We start from the raw sequence: 16,561 nt of genomic DNA, 5'->3' as shown, positions 1-16,561 counted from the left end.
TAAATTTTAAAACTTTACCAAGTTAGCTGTACCTTTAATCTAACTTGATTCTTAGAGATCTCACATAGAAAGGAGACTATGTTGCCCTCTTGACTAAGGTGTAAATTATCAAATCTTGTGACGCTCATTTTGGTGTAAGGTCCACACATGAAACACATTGGCATAGGGAATAATTGATGCCTTTGGAGAACCCATCTTTATAAATTTGAAGGCTGTGGTGATGATATAATAAATAACCAAGAATTTCTAGCTGCTCTTTGTGTCTCCTGTGCAAATATGAATATGAGCAACAGATGCAATATAATGGTGACATAGCTAGGCTAATAAGCTTAACTGCTCTTATAGTGAAAGTGGTGCAACTATAGCCCCCCAAAATTGTGGAGTGCAAGTGTTCATATTACCAAATCATGAGGTGGTATTAGTTGATTCTTTCCTTTTATGAGATGAAGTAGTGTAGTTGATATTACTGATATTGATTAGATGTCAAATTATTGTTAATTTTTTTTTCATTTTAATAAAATTCCCCTTTAACAAGAAATAACATATACTACTATAGCATAGTGTCTAACATCTAAAAGTTTTGTACTAGTATTTAACGTTCCGGTGTGTATAAACTTGCGGCCTATACCTAGACTATCGAGGATATTAAGACATGTGTCCTATCATGTAAGAAACATTATGATCTATGTAAGGTTACACTAATGTGTTATACTTGGAGAGGAACTATGTGGATGGACATTATTGGCTTTTTATTATAATGCAATAGAAGGATGAAATTGTATAAATCTGTTGATGCAGCTATAGAATGTAATAAACTAATGATGGACCTTACACATTTCACCTAATGAACAATGTAGTTTAAGAGAATGAAGAATACGACTACAATAATGTAGATCCATTGATATTTGATTGGCCCCAATTGAGCATGATCCTATGATGAATTTAGAGAATCTTTTGGTTGAGAATCCATTAACTAATGATGAAGTAGGAGATTCATTGTGACTATCTCAATTTTTTACCCAATAGATTGGACAAATGCAGGTTAGAATAGATGCTAGCGAGGAAGATGATGCTTTTGACTAGGAATTTTATTGTTTGGATCTTGGTATAGGCGCTCTCAAACATCTTAACCTAAACATAAGCAAAAGCCACAAGCAAAAGAAAAAAACAACTCAAATGGAAAGGCAAAGTTGTTGACAGTAATGCAACTATTGATAGAGGTGATGAGTGTGGTGATGCATTAGATGGTTGTGAAACCTATATTTGCTTGACTTTGGGAGTTAGCTTGGGATATATGAGCAAGGCTACAAACATGCAACTCAAGATGATGATCATATTGCTAGAGCTATTAAGAGTTAATATTAATGCCAACATGATAATCATGGTGCTAGAGCTAGGGCTGTAAACGAGCCGAGTCGAGCTTTGGAGTGTTCAAGCTTGTTTAATAAGGTATCCGAGCCGAGCCGAGCTTAAAATGAACCAAGCTTTGGAAATGATTATTCAAGCTTAGCTTGGTTTAATTTTTATTAGCTTGAGCTTGGTTCATTTAGATGTTATCGAGCTCTCAATTCAAGTTAGGCTTGAGCTTGGTTCGAACTCTCAATTCAAACTCGTTTGATTATTTGAAACTTTTACTTGTTTGATTTGTTATTAAGCATGATAATTCAAACTTATTTGTTTATTTTATTTTATTTTATTTTGTTTATTTAGCAATTAGCATATTGATAAGAGTTTTATTAATGAATATGATTGTTCACGAATGATGTTCATGAACATTAACGAGCTGAACACGTGTTCAAGCTTGTTTGTTTTGTTTAACGAGCTGTTGAAGCTTGTTTATTTAATTGATTTTGTGTATATTGAACGAACATAAACAAATTCTTACCAAGCCGAACATCAAGCTTGTTCACGAACGTTTGATTCATTTACAGCCCTAGCTACTGCTATTAAAAGTTAATATCAATGCCAACATGATGATTATAATGCTAGAGCTATTAAAAATCAATATCAATGCTGATGTTAGAGTGATTGGAAATAAAGCTTATGATTGCCAACAATTTAGCATAGGTTGATCATGATCTAGGGATATCTATCCTACATTTTTTTATCAAAGCTCTAATGCATCACATGATGATCCATCATATTAGAGTTTGAGAACATGTATCCTTATGTGTGTTTACACTACCTTGATTTTAACGGTGCCATTTTAAGTTCAACTCTAGTGGTGAATTAACATGCTAATGGACAAATCATGTGGAGAAATCAATTTCAGTATATGTCTTGAGACGTTTTTTATTTTTTAATTAGGATACACTTTAGTAAAGTTAGTTGAACCCACCTAGTGTTGTTGTGGTGTACACTTTATCCTATTGGATTTATCTTTAATGCATCCTATTTAAGTAACATTTCTTGTTTTCCTCTTTTTCACTTTAATTATTCTATATATATCCCTTTCCTCCTTTTTATTTTAAACTGTCGATACAAGGATACAAACATTCAAAAAACTTCATTTTTGGCTTCATTCATTGCTTTCCTAGCCTTTGTTTTTTTGGCTACTACATGATTTTTAAAGTTTTCTTGGTTCTTACAATTGTACAATAACTTATAGGTTCGTTTTTTCATCATTTTCTCCTCTTGTACTTCCTTATTCTACTCTTAAGATTCTTTATTTGCTAGTTTTTGTCCTCTTAACTCGAGTACGCTCTTGTCTACCGTCTTCAAATTTTATGCCATCTTATCCCATGTCATATTCGAAGGGGAGCCTTGTCGCAACGATAAAGTTGTTGCCATGTGACCAAAAGGTCAAGGGTTTGAATCCTGGAAATAGCCTCTTGCAAAAGGCGTAAGGCTACGTACAATGGATCCTTCCCCGGGACCCCGCATGGTGGGAGCTTCATGCACCGGACTGCCCTTTTTTTTTTTATTCCATGTCATATTCGAGTCACTATGTATTTTTTCTAATACCCTCTACTTAATTATATTTTGCTTCACACTATTTAATTTCCAATATTTTTTCTAATACCCTCTAATACTATACTTGAGACACATATCTATCACAACTAACCTAGTCTAATAGTTATGCTCTTATCCTCTCCTTAAAGATACTTTGCTTTATATCCTTTAACTTCCACCACTTGATCCTAGGAGCCATGTATGTTTTGGTTTTACTAATACTATATCTATCTAACACCACTATCCTAATCTATGTTATGTGGTTAAGTATTTCTAGGGATGACTTTTACAAAATTTTATATTTGTCTTTTTCACCGTAAGAAAGTTCATTTATGACTTATTGCTCCCACTTTTAAATGTGACTAGGTATTCTTGTCTCTTTTAGAGAAATGTATTAGCTATTATAAATTCATATGCTATCGCGAAATCAATATAGCTTTTTCTTCATTTCTTGTTCCTAAATGACGACCCTCATGCACTCTATCATATTTCTTATTTATTACTCCTGACCATTTACATTTCCTTTGATAAAATCATTTCCTTTGTCGGAATTTTTTTTTGTATAACCAAAACCTATTGATATCTTAATCTAATCCTATTTGAGGTGCATATATATTAATTATATTAATAGTTCTTTTGCTACCACTCTCTTAAGAAGTATAATCCTATCTACCTTCTTAACTACTACTACTACTTCTCTTAACGAACTATTAATAACAATACCTATTCCATTTTTTGTTTTACTTTGTTGTTGTTCCATAACTTAAAATATGAGTTCTTTATTATTTTTTGCCTTCTCCCCTACTCATCTAGTTTCTTGTAAACATAAAATATTAATTTTTCTTTTAGTCGTTGTATCTACTACATCTATTGCTTTGCTAGTTAGCGTTCCTATGCATGATTTGAAATCTCATACTGGGCTTGGTGAAACAATTGAAATTTACTATTCTAGTAAATCAACAAAACTCTATACCATTCGGTATTAAAGTTTAAAATCTCTAACCGTGTAGTAATTTTGGTCTTTAATTTGGAAAGATACTATTTAGTATTGTGCCGATGCTATGATGCATGGTGCAAATGCCGTATTGGAGGTTGGAGGAGAAAGGAGATGAAACAAAAGAAGGAAATATTGTTGTGTTGAGTGATATCGAGTTTTCAATAATTTACGAGAATAATGTTTCAACTGTTTTACCAATTATGATAAAAGATTTAAAACTATGCTCGACATAGATAATGTCTCCTTGCTATTTTTTATTGCATTCCATCAATTTCAATCTATTATTGGCATCATACATCAAAATATTAATACATACTGAGATAGTATTATTCCATCAAAGATAGAATCTTTAGCCTGATTCGAGATTTTGAACCTTATTCCTATGTTCTATGTTTCCATTTTAAGACAATTGGTATTTCTATAATGTTTGTTCTTGTTCAACCTAAGGTGTGAGTATTTTTGTATATTTAACGCTAAACTCAAATTTTCTCATAGATGTAGCGGTCATTGTTGAGATATTGCAGTCGGATCTGCAACAGTTCCTTTTGACGAATAGCCTATATTTGTATAATAGTTTGATAAATTCATATGTAATATTTGCATATGTTTTAGGTTGACTGACAGCCTAATGCAACCCTTCTTAATCCGGGCACAATTTTTTATTAACCTTCCTAATAAGAAAAAATTATACCACTATGATTAGTACCACTCTTAAAAGTAATTAAATGTTCCTCTCTCTTACTAGTATTTGAAATCATAAAATAATAACAAATAATAAAATTCAAAATTCATCTAATCTCTTTATTTCTTTCACTAAATGGATAATCTCCATTTACACCATTTTGTTTTTGATGATTCTCCACATCCATTTAAATCTCAAGTATATATATATATATATATATATATATATTTTTATGTATTAGTATTCTGTTGATGATTTTATCTAAGTTGCAACAATATTGTCAATTAATACTTGAGAAGTAGAAGATTTTCAATATTAAAGGGCATTCCAAGAAATTCAAATGCTTTGTTGCCTTGTTTTGAAATCTCATACATTGTCATGTGTCTGACAATACTATCAAAACATATTGTTCGAATAAATTACAGAAACTCTATATTAGATAGCACAATCAATTCCTTCTGTGTTGTGTCATGCAAGCAATTAATAACATGCTACAAATTCCTTTTGTGTCGTTGGGTCATGCAAACAGTCAATAACATGCAAACAATCAAGATGAATTGAGATAATAATATTATTATATTTTTATATTTTGTGTCCATTCAAGAATCAAGATAGTGTCAAAAGTGTTATATGATTTTCTTCTTTTTGTTTTTCAGTTGCATTCTTTCATTCAATCCTTCCACCGCCAATTCTCCACCGGCACCGTATATTGTAATGTAATACCGAAATAATATCATTCCAATAACCAGTATGATTCATGAATTTTGATAGTCAAACAAAGGCATGTAATACCGAAATAATATCATTCCAATAACCAGTATGATTCATGAATTTTGATAGTCAAACAAAGGCCTGAACTTCGTGAAAATGTCCTTGTTTAAATAGTTGAGGTGAAATTGACAATTTGGGTCATGCTCGTTAGTAGCTGTTTGGATGTCAAAGACTTTGAAAAGCCAATTTCAAAAATGTAGTTAGGAAAACCATTTGTGCTAAAATGTATCATAAGTGATTTAGTGTTTAAATCCTGCTTCCATCATATGACATATGGTATTTAAGCAAAATATACTTGAAAAGACCTTTTTTTGCTTAAGTAGAACAATAATAATATAGTAAATAATTAGTATAAAATAAATTCTGAATTAAAATTTAAAATAAATTATAAATTTAGATCTTAACATTTTATTTTCTGTTAATATGCAATAGAATAATATTTCATGGGTTATTACTATTAAATTGCTATTCTTGACTTAAAAATATAATATCAGTTTTTTATATTTGTAATAAGTTATTAAAGAAAATACTATTGTTGGCCCAAGTTAACCATTTACTTATAATTTTTATTGCAATTTTTTTTTTAATATTTTTCATAATATGTATGCAGATGTTGTTGGGATACTATTTATCTTAAAAATTGAAACATTGGAAAAGGAAATAATTTGTATATTCATATTTTTAATACAATTATTTGTATATGATTTTAGGATACATCTCCTTTATCACTTTTTATGTGATTTAAGACTGGCTGACTAGCCACATATTCCAAAAGCTTGAGTATATACCTTTTTTTAAAAATATATTTATATACTATAAAGTAATATATATTATTATTTGATTAATAATATCAATATTTGTATTTTTGTTATTTTAATATATAGTTAATATAACCATAATGATATGGTTTCTATTTTTTAAGAAGATATTTTAATGATTTTTCTAATATTGTTAAATAATGAAGATTATAATTTATTAAATAATATATATTTTGTAAATATGATTTTTACCCATTATATGCTGTGTATGGTCCGATCCTTCCATAGGGCCTCACATTGTTGGGAGTTTCGTGTATTGTGCGGTCATTTTTTTATGATTTACTTATTATATGTAATTTTTTTAAATGTTTGTGTTATTATGTTAATGAGATATGTTGATTAAAGCATTTATTTTTTAAAGTATTAAATATTATGTTACAGCATATAATAAGATTAGATTTACTATTTTAATATTCAATATTAGTGATTCTTATTTAATAGTAATGTTTTTATGGTTATCTAATTTTATACTAATTTTCAGAAATATATAAAAATTGTTTTTCAATAGCACTTTCCACCTATATTTTGAAAATGACTTTGGGGATGTAGTGACTTCAGTAAAAGTGCTATAAATGTAAGTTTATCTTATTTATCTCATATAGTGCAATTGGATCATGGAACAAAATCAATAAGAAATAAAATATTTATTCATAAAAATAGAATACACAAAGGAAAATTGATTTAATAGTTGTGTTAATGGAATAAAATAGGTAGAATAACTATTCTTCATTGGTAGGAATTGTATAAGGAATAGAGAAGGTTTTCACTATTGAAAAAATATATCTATATAAACAATTCGTTTGACTTGTCTTTGTTGGATGCCATTAGCTCACATGGACAAGTGTGAGTACATTATATAAATATAAATTAATCCTTTTCATAAAAGTTCAAGGTTTTGGGAAAGTGATTATCCACTCAACAATAAGTATGTCAAGGTATAAGAGACTATCGACAATAACTGAACCATGATAGTTTTTCTTGATTAACAATTCCATGACATAATACAAATATGCTTTGTTTTTTTTTCATATCATTATTAATGTATTTGCCAATGTCTAGTACATCCTTTCTGATCAATTTTCACACAGTTATCAGTTTATTACTGAATGCATAGATGGATATTAGCCACGAGCTATTAGGCTTAGTTGCAAATTATTGAAAAGATTTTACAAGATGGGTGAACCTTTTGACAGAAAATTAGCTTGTAGCTATTTTGGTAGCTTCAAACACAATTTTGTTTGTGATAATGAAGTTTTTGTATGTCTTTAATTCTCTACATTATTATCATCAGATTCTTGCAATTGTTTCGATACGCCAGTTTCTAATTTTGTTCTCTCTTTAGCAAGCTTTGTGCTATGTTGTTGTGAGGAAATTTGTTTCTTTATTTAACAAACTTTTTCTGTCGGTTTCAGATCTGAAAGAACTTGATTTGACAGGAAATCTACTTTCTAGATGGCAGGTAGTCTTTTTTTTTTTGTAGATAGTACATTATCTATTTTTAATTTAGATAGACGTTGGATAAGCTTACATATGTCCATTGTTAATACACAAATTAGTTAGTTTGCGTGAATATCAATGTTTGAAGTTAATGAAGCATGAATTTATGATGTGCCAAACCAGGCACAATGTGATGCTGGTGTTTACCAACAGTACAGGAGCTTGTGAAGTGACTATTGTGGTGGCATAATGGTTCTACTAACAAGATATTTATTATTTGTGTTGCAAAACAAAAATTTGATATTGCACTATAATAGTGATCTTTTACATTGTCATGCATAGAAGATACAAAATGAATATTGGTAAATCTAAAATAATTTATTACTAGTTATTATTAATATATATAATTTTGTTTACTTATTTATTTTACGAAGTGCTAGTTACAATATAAAGGATGGGCCTTGAATATGAAAAAGTACCGGGGATCTCTTATAGATGTTCGACAAAAGAAATTGAACAGTTTTCTTCCTTGTTCATATGAATATGCGAAATTGTCTCTCTACATTCACTAAAATAAATAATAAAACTATCACACTATCGAATGGCATAGAAGGATTCATATAGTCAACCTCACTAGTTGGAAAAGATATTGTTGTTGTTGTTGTATCACACAATCTACACTAAATAAACACACTAATATAATATTTATTGAATACAAAATTATATAGTTAACACCTAAAATTATTTAATTAATAATTGATTGATTAATATAATTTATACATACCTATTATATTAAAAGGACAATTCGGTGTACGAAGCTTATGCCACTGCTAGGTCCCGAAGAACGGTAAGACCATATTGGATCTATTGTACATAGTCTTACTTGCTATATCTACTATATATATATATATATATGATCGCTTTTTTAGATAATATAACTAATATTTGTTAATTAATAATTGAATATTGATAAAAATATATTGAAAACAAAAATAATTGTTATATCTAACAAATATATTTTTGGTAAAAATCATTAACAGAATAAATTTAATAATTTTGTTGATACATTCAAATAACTAAACTTTTTACCGGCACTAAATGAAATTTATTTATCATTATCAAAGAGTTTTGAAACCCATAAAGAAGTAGACTAGTTAACTATTATCATAAATAAATACCTTATATATTCTTGAAATAGAAATTGTTATATAAATTATTATATATGTAAACAATTATATGACATTGTGCGGGATAACGATTATCCCGTGGGCAATTTTGATTCCGTTGGTTCGACTACGAATGCTAGAAATAATCTTTTATAACAAAAATAAGGAAATAAACGACATCGTCGAAAAATATTATTAATTAAAAAAACTTCTTCCTAACATCAACTAACATGATGTTTCTATAGACTCAAAATCCTAACTTGTAAAAAATAAAAAATACCAAAAATACCTTATACACCAAAAAAATTGAAAATTATCAAAAAATAATAATTTACTAAAAATAATAAAAAAGATTCAACGAATCCTCTTGTATTAGTCGCCTCTGGTTGACAAAACTCATCATCATAGGGCATCAATGTCTATCTATATTCAGGTGAGGTAGATCCTTCTAGTCACATGTAGGTATACCCATACAAATGAAAGCCTCCAAGATATCAAGCATCTTAGTCATTTGAGTAAAGATCAAAGCCCTGTCCTTCAATTTTAAGACGTCTTAGTAGAACTGCAAGCTCCTGTAGCTTCCCGCTGTCAAATTGAATCAGGCGCCTATCAGGAAAATAAACTTGTTGCCGAACAATGGCAGGTCTAATAGGTGATGACAAAGGTGAAATGATCTCAGTGCAATCTTCCTTATATTCTGGATCCAGAAAAACAGGGGATCTAACTTTACCGTGCCAGCAAACTGGAGAAGAGGAACGTGAAGCAGGAATTGCAAACATAAAACACTCCATTAGGTCATTTTCTGAAAACGTTCAAGTGGTGAGAGAGTTATGTCTGCCAGTTTTGATGAAAAATTTAAGTAGCATGAAGTGTTGTTCTTCTGCTCATGAATGCCAAAGACTGGATGTTTTACAGTTACAAGCTTCCTCAAATTAGTTCCATAGACTGGCTTCTCACACTGCAAGGAATTCCACCATACATTTGAAGCTGCTCTTCCTTTAACTTGTTTAACTCTTTCATAGACTGGCTTCTCACACTGCAAGGAATTCCACCATGCAATTGAATCTGCTCTTTCTTTAACTTGTTTAACTCTTTCCTCAAAGAGGGCCTTCTCAATCTTTTCAACTATATTACTCCCATGATTTTTCTTCTTCGAGTCATAACTACTCTGGATAAATGAAAAACAGCCTAAAGCTTCAAGCCAAGCATCCTGTATCATATTCGATGAGCAAGCAATAGTGATTACTTCATTGGTTAACCATGAAGTCATGCAAAATTCATTTCTGGTGAACACAAAATTGAAACCACAGAGATCTGCTTGAGAAAATGGGCCACTAGAAAATATGGTACAAATATCAGAGCTCAATTGCATGTCAAATGAACTCACTATTGGATGACCTTCAAAAAGGTCTGGATGGTTACAAACTTTGTGTAGCTGCATTATAACACTGATCATTGCAAAAAAGTTCGCACTGACCAATTTTGCTTGAGTTTCTGAGCTAGCAACAAAATTCTTGTACAAATTTCTGTCTTCTGGAAAGCCTACACTAAATCACATGTTTGTGCTTCTTTGGCCGTTGTTTTTCAACATCTCTTTTTAAGCACCTTAAAAAGAACGGACAAAGTACATTATGCAATCTATCAATGACTTCTTTGTTAACTTTTTCCTGGCCCTCCATTCCAGATATAGGATTGCAAAACCATTCTTTAAATTCTTGATGAGACTGAGAAACATGAGGCATTAAGAAATGCATCAAGGACCAAAGTTCCATAAGTGGTGTTCCAGTCAACAACATTCTTCGTTTAGAGTTAAAATTTAGTAAAGTCTACCACCTTTGAGATTTCCAGTTCTTAATCAGGTGAGCTTCATCCAGAATAAGATATTTCCATTTCTTTCGCTCAAATACTTTTGAATCCTGTATAACAAGCCTATATATATATATATATATATATTTTGATATGCTAAGCGACGCTTTGTGGGCGACTGTGAGCGAAATCCGATGTGGGCTATCTGACGTGGCCAAAATCTAATTTTTTAGTCTCTCTCATTTGCATGCAATAACTTTTCTCTCTTTCTTTTTAAATTAAAATAAAATTTTATCTTCTCTCTCCTATTATTACATGCAAAAAATTATTGTAGTAGTGATAATACAACGTTGTAGCAATTATTATGCAGTAGCAACTACTATGCAATAGTTGCTACAACGGTGCATTATCTGCTACAACGATGCAGAAGCTGTTGCAAAGGTGCAGAAGCTGCTGCAAAGGTGCAATAGTTGTTGCAACGGTGCAATAGCTGCTGTAACGGTGTAGTAGCTGCTGCAACGGTGCAGTAACTGCTATAGCATAGTAGCTACATAATAATACTGCTACACGTTATAGTAGCTACTACACAATAGCTGCTACACATTGTAGCAGCTTCTGTATAGTAGCTGCTACAATGTTGTAGTAGTTACATCACCTTTAATAGTTACATCACCTTTAAAAATTAGCAGCACAGTGATTGTTGCTTGCAATCAGATGAGAGAGAAATGAGAATTTCATAGTTGTTGCATGTAGATGAGAGAGAAAAGTTGTTGCGTGCAGATGAGAGAGAGATTAAAAAAAATTGAGTTTTGGTCACGTCATATAGCTCACGTTGGATTTCGCTCACGGTTGCGCACAAAGCGTCGCTTAGCATATCAAATATATATATATATGAAAGTAATTATGCTTTAACCAACCCTGCCATTTATGCTTCCTTTCTTTTGCACTCCCAAAGTAGGTTTCCCAGTTGAGCATGACACTGGTTGGTACCACAATGCGATGAGGACCCCATATTCCTTTCTCACAGGCCAGGTGTGCAAGAAGAGCAATTGTCATGATTGTCTTACCTAAATCCATTTCATCTGCTAGAATTCCATTTAACCTCTTTTCATACATTGTTACGAGCCAATCTAGGCCAATATGTTGATACTCATGAAGAGGATGCTTAAGAAGGAAAGGGAACTTTGTCGCACTTTTATAGTTAAGAAAGTGTTTCCAGTGGTTGAGCTGATCTTGCAGCAGCTGCAGCATCAGAAATTATAATTTCACTCCCCTTCCCTTCTACTATGCTACCATGAGTTATCTTCATCTCTTCCAAAACAGATTTTGATTCATCAAGATCTGGGTGATTGTTTGTTGTTGTGCACCATCAAGCAATTTGGTTTTGTAATGAACATCCTCATTCACTAGGCAATCTTGTTGATAATCAAAACCAGAGGAAGAACATTCTGCACCATCATCAATGCATGAAACCTTCTTGTACCTTGCAAGCAGCTCTTCAATTGGGATTTCACTCTCTTCTTGCAGTAACTTTATTTCCTCGAGATGGTTAACAACTTCTTTCTTTGCCAAGTCTTCCTTTTTCAGATATTGTCACCTCAACATCCTTCTCTTCTCCTACAAGATTGTAATCCATATCATCCAAATCATCACTGACATCAAGATTTGGATGTCCCTCTTCACATGAGTCAACATTTTTTGAACAAGGATTTGAATGTGATTTCTTGATAGGCAACCGTCCTTCAAAGGAGGAAATGTCTTCATTCTCATAAACTGGATCACCGACTATTTCAATTTTGTTGTCCACATCGTCCATATAATAAAAAATTCCCTCCATGAAGGCATCTAGCGGGTCGATCTCGCTGTCATCTCCGTCGCCTCCTGAGAGTCAGACTAGTTATACTTGATGTTGTTGAGGTCCGCTTCCTCATGATTGTCTCCGCCCGTGGGAGGAAGGGCGGTGTAGAGGCGTTGCGGAGCCGGTGTTCTCTCGAAGTTGTAGGTGGTGAGGTGGTTGATCTCGAATCTCTTGAAACCAAATTTGTGCTTCAACATCTCTTCTCAATTAGAAATTAGGCAATTTTTCAAGAGGGGAATAAAGAAACTTACAATTTTTAAGATCTCATCTTGGGTGCTACGATCACGGTGATGTTGGGTTTTTCGGGCCGCGAAAACGGCTTTTCGCGTCGCGGAAACCCCGAAACCCCCAGCCACGGATCCGTGCGAAGTAAAAACTTTCGAAAACTTACGAGTACGAGTTTCTAAACATTGATTTACAGTAGATCTACAAAGGGAACAAAGAATATACCCTTGATGCGCGCCCTACGCGAATCCCGCTCGTCCAACGGTGCCGGATCTCAAGGTTGTCAAAGTAGACAACCCTCTAGAAGTATCCACACGAACACAAGAAGGAGATCACCAAACTAAAGTGTGCTAGTACCTTAGTTAGGTTCGACAAGATGAGGAGAGGGAGAGAAGAAAAATGGAGCAAGGAAGAAGATGATGGAATGAATGAGAATAATCACAAAATGAAACTTATTCCTTCATTCATGTGGCCGACCACATTAAGATCGGTGTGTAACTCCCATGGAATGCCAAGAGTCACAAGAGATGGTAACTCCCATGAGGTGACATCCCACTTAAGCAACCATGATGATGTGGAGCATCATCATTGGCCCACTCAATGCCAACTCACCAATGAGGTGGCATAAAGTCAAATCAAACTTGACTCTTCATCTTCCTCTCAAGTTAAGTCAAACTTGACTTAATCTCTCTCATGGTTGATCTAATCTAACCATTTAATTCAAGCCAATTTAATATAATGAAACTAATTCATTTAATTAAATTGATTCAATAAGTCATAATCTAAATTAGACTCATTGAACACATGAATTAACTTGAGTCCAACTCAATTAGCCCAATTAGGATTACTCTTAATCCAATTTGATTCATCAAATGAATCTAATCCTCTTGATTCATCATATGAACCTAATCTCCATCTAATTGTCCTTAGTGTGTGACCCTATAGGTTCTTGTAACGTTGGCAATGCCCCTAAACCCATTTAGGGGCATAAGTAATGAGCGGTATCTAGCAACACATCATTACTACCCAATATTACAAGAATGTTGAGATCCAACATCACCTTGTGACTACTAATTATGACTCCTCACAATATATGACAAGTATCCTTTTATCCTAGACATCTAGATTGATCAATGTGAGGCATAGACCGTGTCATCCTCTGATCAATCTAAATCTTGAACTCCAAGTAGACTCACTAAATCAAATGAGCTCAATATCTCATATTGACTCATTTGGGCATGACACTTCGTGGTCTCACTCTATCGAGAATATCGATGTCACTCCATCCATATGGAGGGATAGATCCCAACTACATCACTCACATCCCTCTGCATAATTAGTTACATACCCAGTGATCGCCTTTATAGTCCACCAGTTACGGGTGACGTTTGACGAAACCAAAGTACATAACTCTTTATGTAGGGATCCATGGTGACTTCAGGTCTAAGGACTAGTAGTCATACTAATAGCCACATGAGAAAGTATATGACACTCATATAACGATCCATGATACTTTCTCATGGCGGGTCATTCAGTATACATTCTCCAATGCATACCCATGTGTCAACTTGATATCTCTATATCCATGACTTGTGAGATCAAGTCATCGAGTTGACCTACATGCTAGTCTTATTGCATTAACATTGTCCCTGAATGTTAATACTTGACTAGGAATGATTAAGAGTAGTGTTCCCTATATCATCTCACTATCGGTTCAACTAACCGATTGATATAGGTGAGAACCTTCTACTCAAGGACGCTATTATACTTAGTTTATTTGGCACCAATACAAGTAAGTATAATAACCAAAACAAATGCCTTTATTTATATATAAGAATATGATACAACAAGTCCAAAATATAATCATCAAATGATTGGCTCTAGGGCTCTAACTTACAGGTGAGAGGCTTTCTCAGCCAGAATTTGCCACGACGAACATTCATGAGATACAAAGAGCCTTGATACCAACTGACGTCGGGTGAGAAATCGATTATTCTTTGGGCGAACGTCTAAAATAATCTTCTAAAAGATGTTGATTTAGAAGAATACCGGGAAATAGGGAAATTTTTAGACGGCACTGTTGAAAAATATTATTAATCCATAAAACTTTATCCTAACATCAACTAACAAGATGCTTATATAGATTCAAAACCCTAATTTATAAAAAATGAAAATTACCAAAAATACCTTAAACACCAAAAAAATTCAAAAAATATTCAAAAATAATAATTTACTAAAAATAATTAAAAACATCCAACGAATCGACATCATTTTATTAATTGATAATTATATAATAATTAAAGTTATGTAACTAGTAATTTGCCTATTATTTAAAATAGCGGTTGTTGCTATTATAATAATTATTATATAATTGATCATCATCATATTATATAATTGCTCACTATGAGTTAATTATTGACTTTTATTGTATAAGATAATTTATACAACAATAACCAAGCTTTATCCCACTAGGTGGGGTAAACTATATGAATCCTTTTACGCCATTGAACTCTATCTCCTACTATATCATTTAAATTTAAATAAATTTTATCTTATTTTATTGTTGCTAACCAAGTCTTTTTTGACCTTCCTCTTCCTTATTTGATGTACGTGTTTGTCATAGTTTTACATTGCCTAGCATAACATTTATTGTTTGTCTAAGTATATATCTGTATCATCTTAAATGTGTTTCTCAGAGTTTTTCCTTAATATATATACAACTCCGACTTATTTTCTAATGCTCTCATTTCTTATTCTATCTACCTTAACATCCTCTTCTCTGCAACTCTCATCTTCTGCTCATGTGCTCGAGTCATAGCCTACAGATCTAATCGTCATTTTATAGAACTTCCCTTTAAGTTTTAGAGGTACTTTATAATCACATAAAACACCAGGCCCCCTCCATTTCAATGCTTGTATTCAATGTAAGATATCTCTCTCAATCCCTCTATCATTTTGCAAAAATGATCCTAAATACTTAAAACTCTCCGTTCTATATCTTAACAATTATTTTATTATGTCTAATATTGCTAAACTTACACTATAAAAATTATAGCGTTTAACGACGGACATTTTCCATGGTTAATTCTTCACTATATGCAATTAGAGATGAATCAGTGATGGAATATATTCCGTTGTTTAGATTTCTGTCATTGACATTTTTTACGATGGAATATACAATGCCGTCGCTAAAAATAACGATGGTTTTATATATATTCATCGCGATTTTCTGTAAGCTAGTTAGCGACTGTAAATTATTACCGTCGCTAATATCCTGAATGGAATTTAGATTTCGTAAACACATTAGAGACGGAGTTGCATCTATTGAGAAAAAATTCCGAGAGACACGTTTAAGATGGTACTGACATGTACTTATGCGATTAATAAATGCTTCAGCTCGGCGATGTGAAACTATGACAAACATGCATATTAAACGAGGAAGAGGAAGATAAAAAAAACTTGGTTAGCAACAATAAAATAAAATAAAATTTATTTAAGTATAGATAATGATATAATAGGTATTAAGAGAAAATTGTGTATTAGACACCATGGTTTATATAGAGAAGGATATACAACATAATTACAATAATACCCCTAGTTATTATGTTTACAATATTCTAATACTCCCCCTCAAGCTGGAGAATATAGATCATATGTACCTAGCTTGTTACATATATAGTCAATTCGGGAACCTCTCAGTGACTTAGTGAATATATCTGCTAGTTGATCATGTGAGTTGACAAAACTAGTAGATATTTCTCCTGATATACTTTTCTCTCTAATAAAGTGATAGTCAACTTCAATATGCTTTGCCCTCTCATGAAAAACTGGATCCGAGACAATATGCAT

At 32.3% G+C, this 16,561-nt stretch overlaps 1 protein-coding gene across 1 annotated transcript in view; it reads left to right on the top strand.

Moving 5' to 3' along the window:
- The window catches only part of LOC121984356 (tubulin-folding cofactor E-like), an 81,160-nt gene that overhangs the window by 2,178 nt on the left and 62,421 nt on the right, over window positions 1–16,561 (top strand). The window contains exon 3 of the mRNA XM_042537247.1: window positions 7,633–7,679. Coding sequence (XP_042393181.1) covers window positions 7,633–7,679 — 47 coding nt within the window. The remainder of the gene's footprint in view (window positions 1–7,632; window positions 7,680–16,561) is intronic.

The sequence above is a fragment of the Zingiber officinale genome, chromosome 5B, assembly GCF_018446385.1.
Source record: "Zingiber officinale cultivar Zhangliang chromosome 5B, Zo_v1.1, whole genome shotgun sequence".
NCBI lineage: Eukaryota > Viridiplantae > Streptophyta > Magnoliopsida > Zingiberales > Zingiberaceae > Zingiber > Zingiber officinale.
The sequence above is the reverse complement of the archived record's forward strand: the minus strand, read 5'-3'. Positions and strand labels throughout refer to the sequence as shown.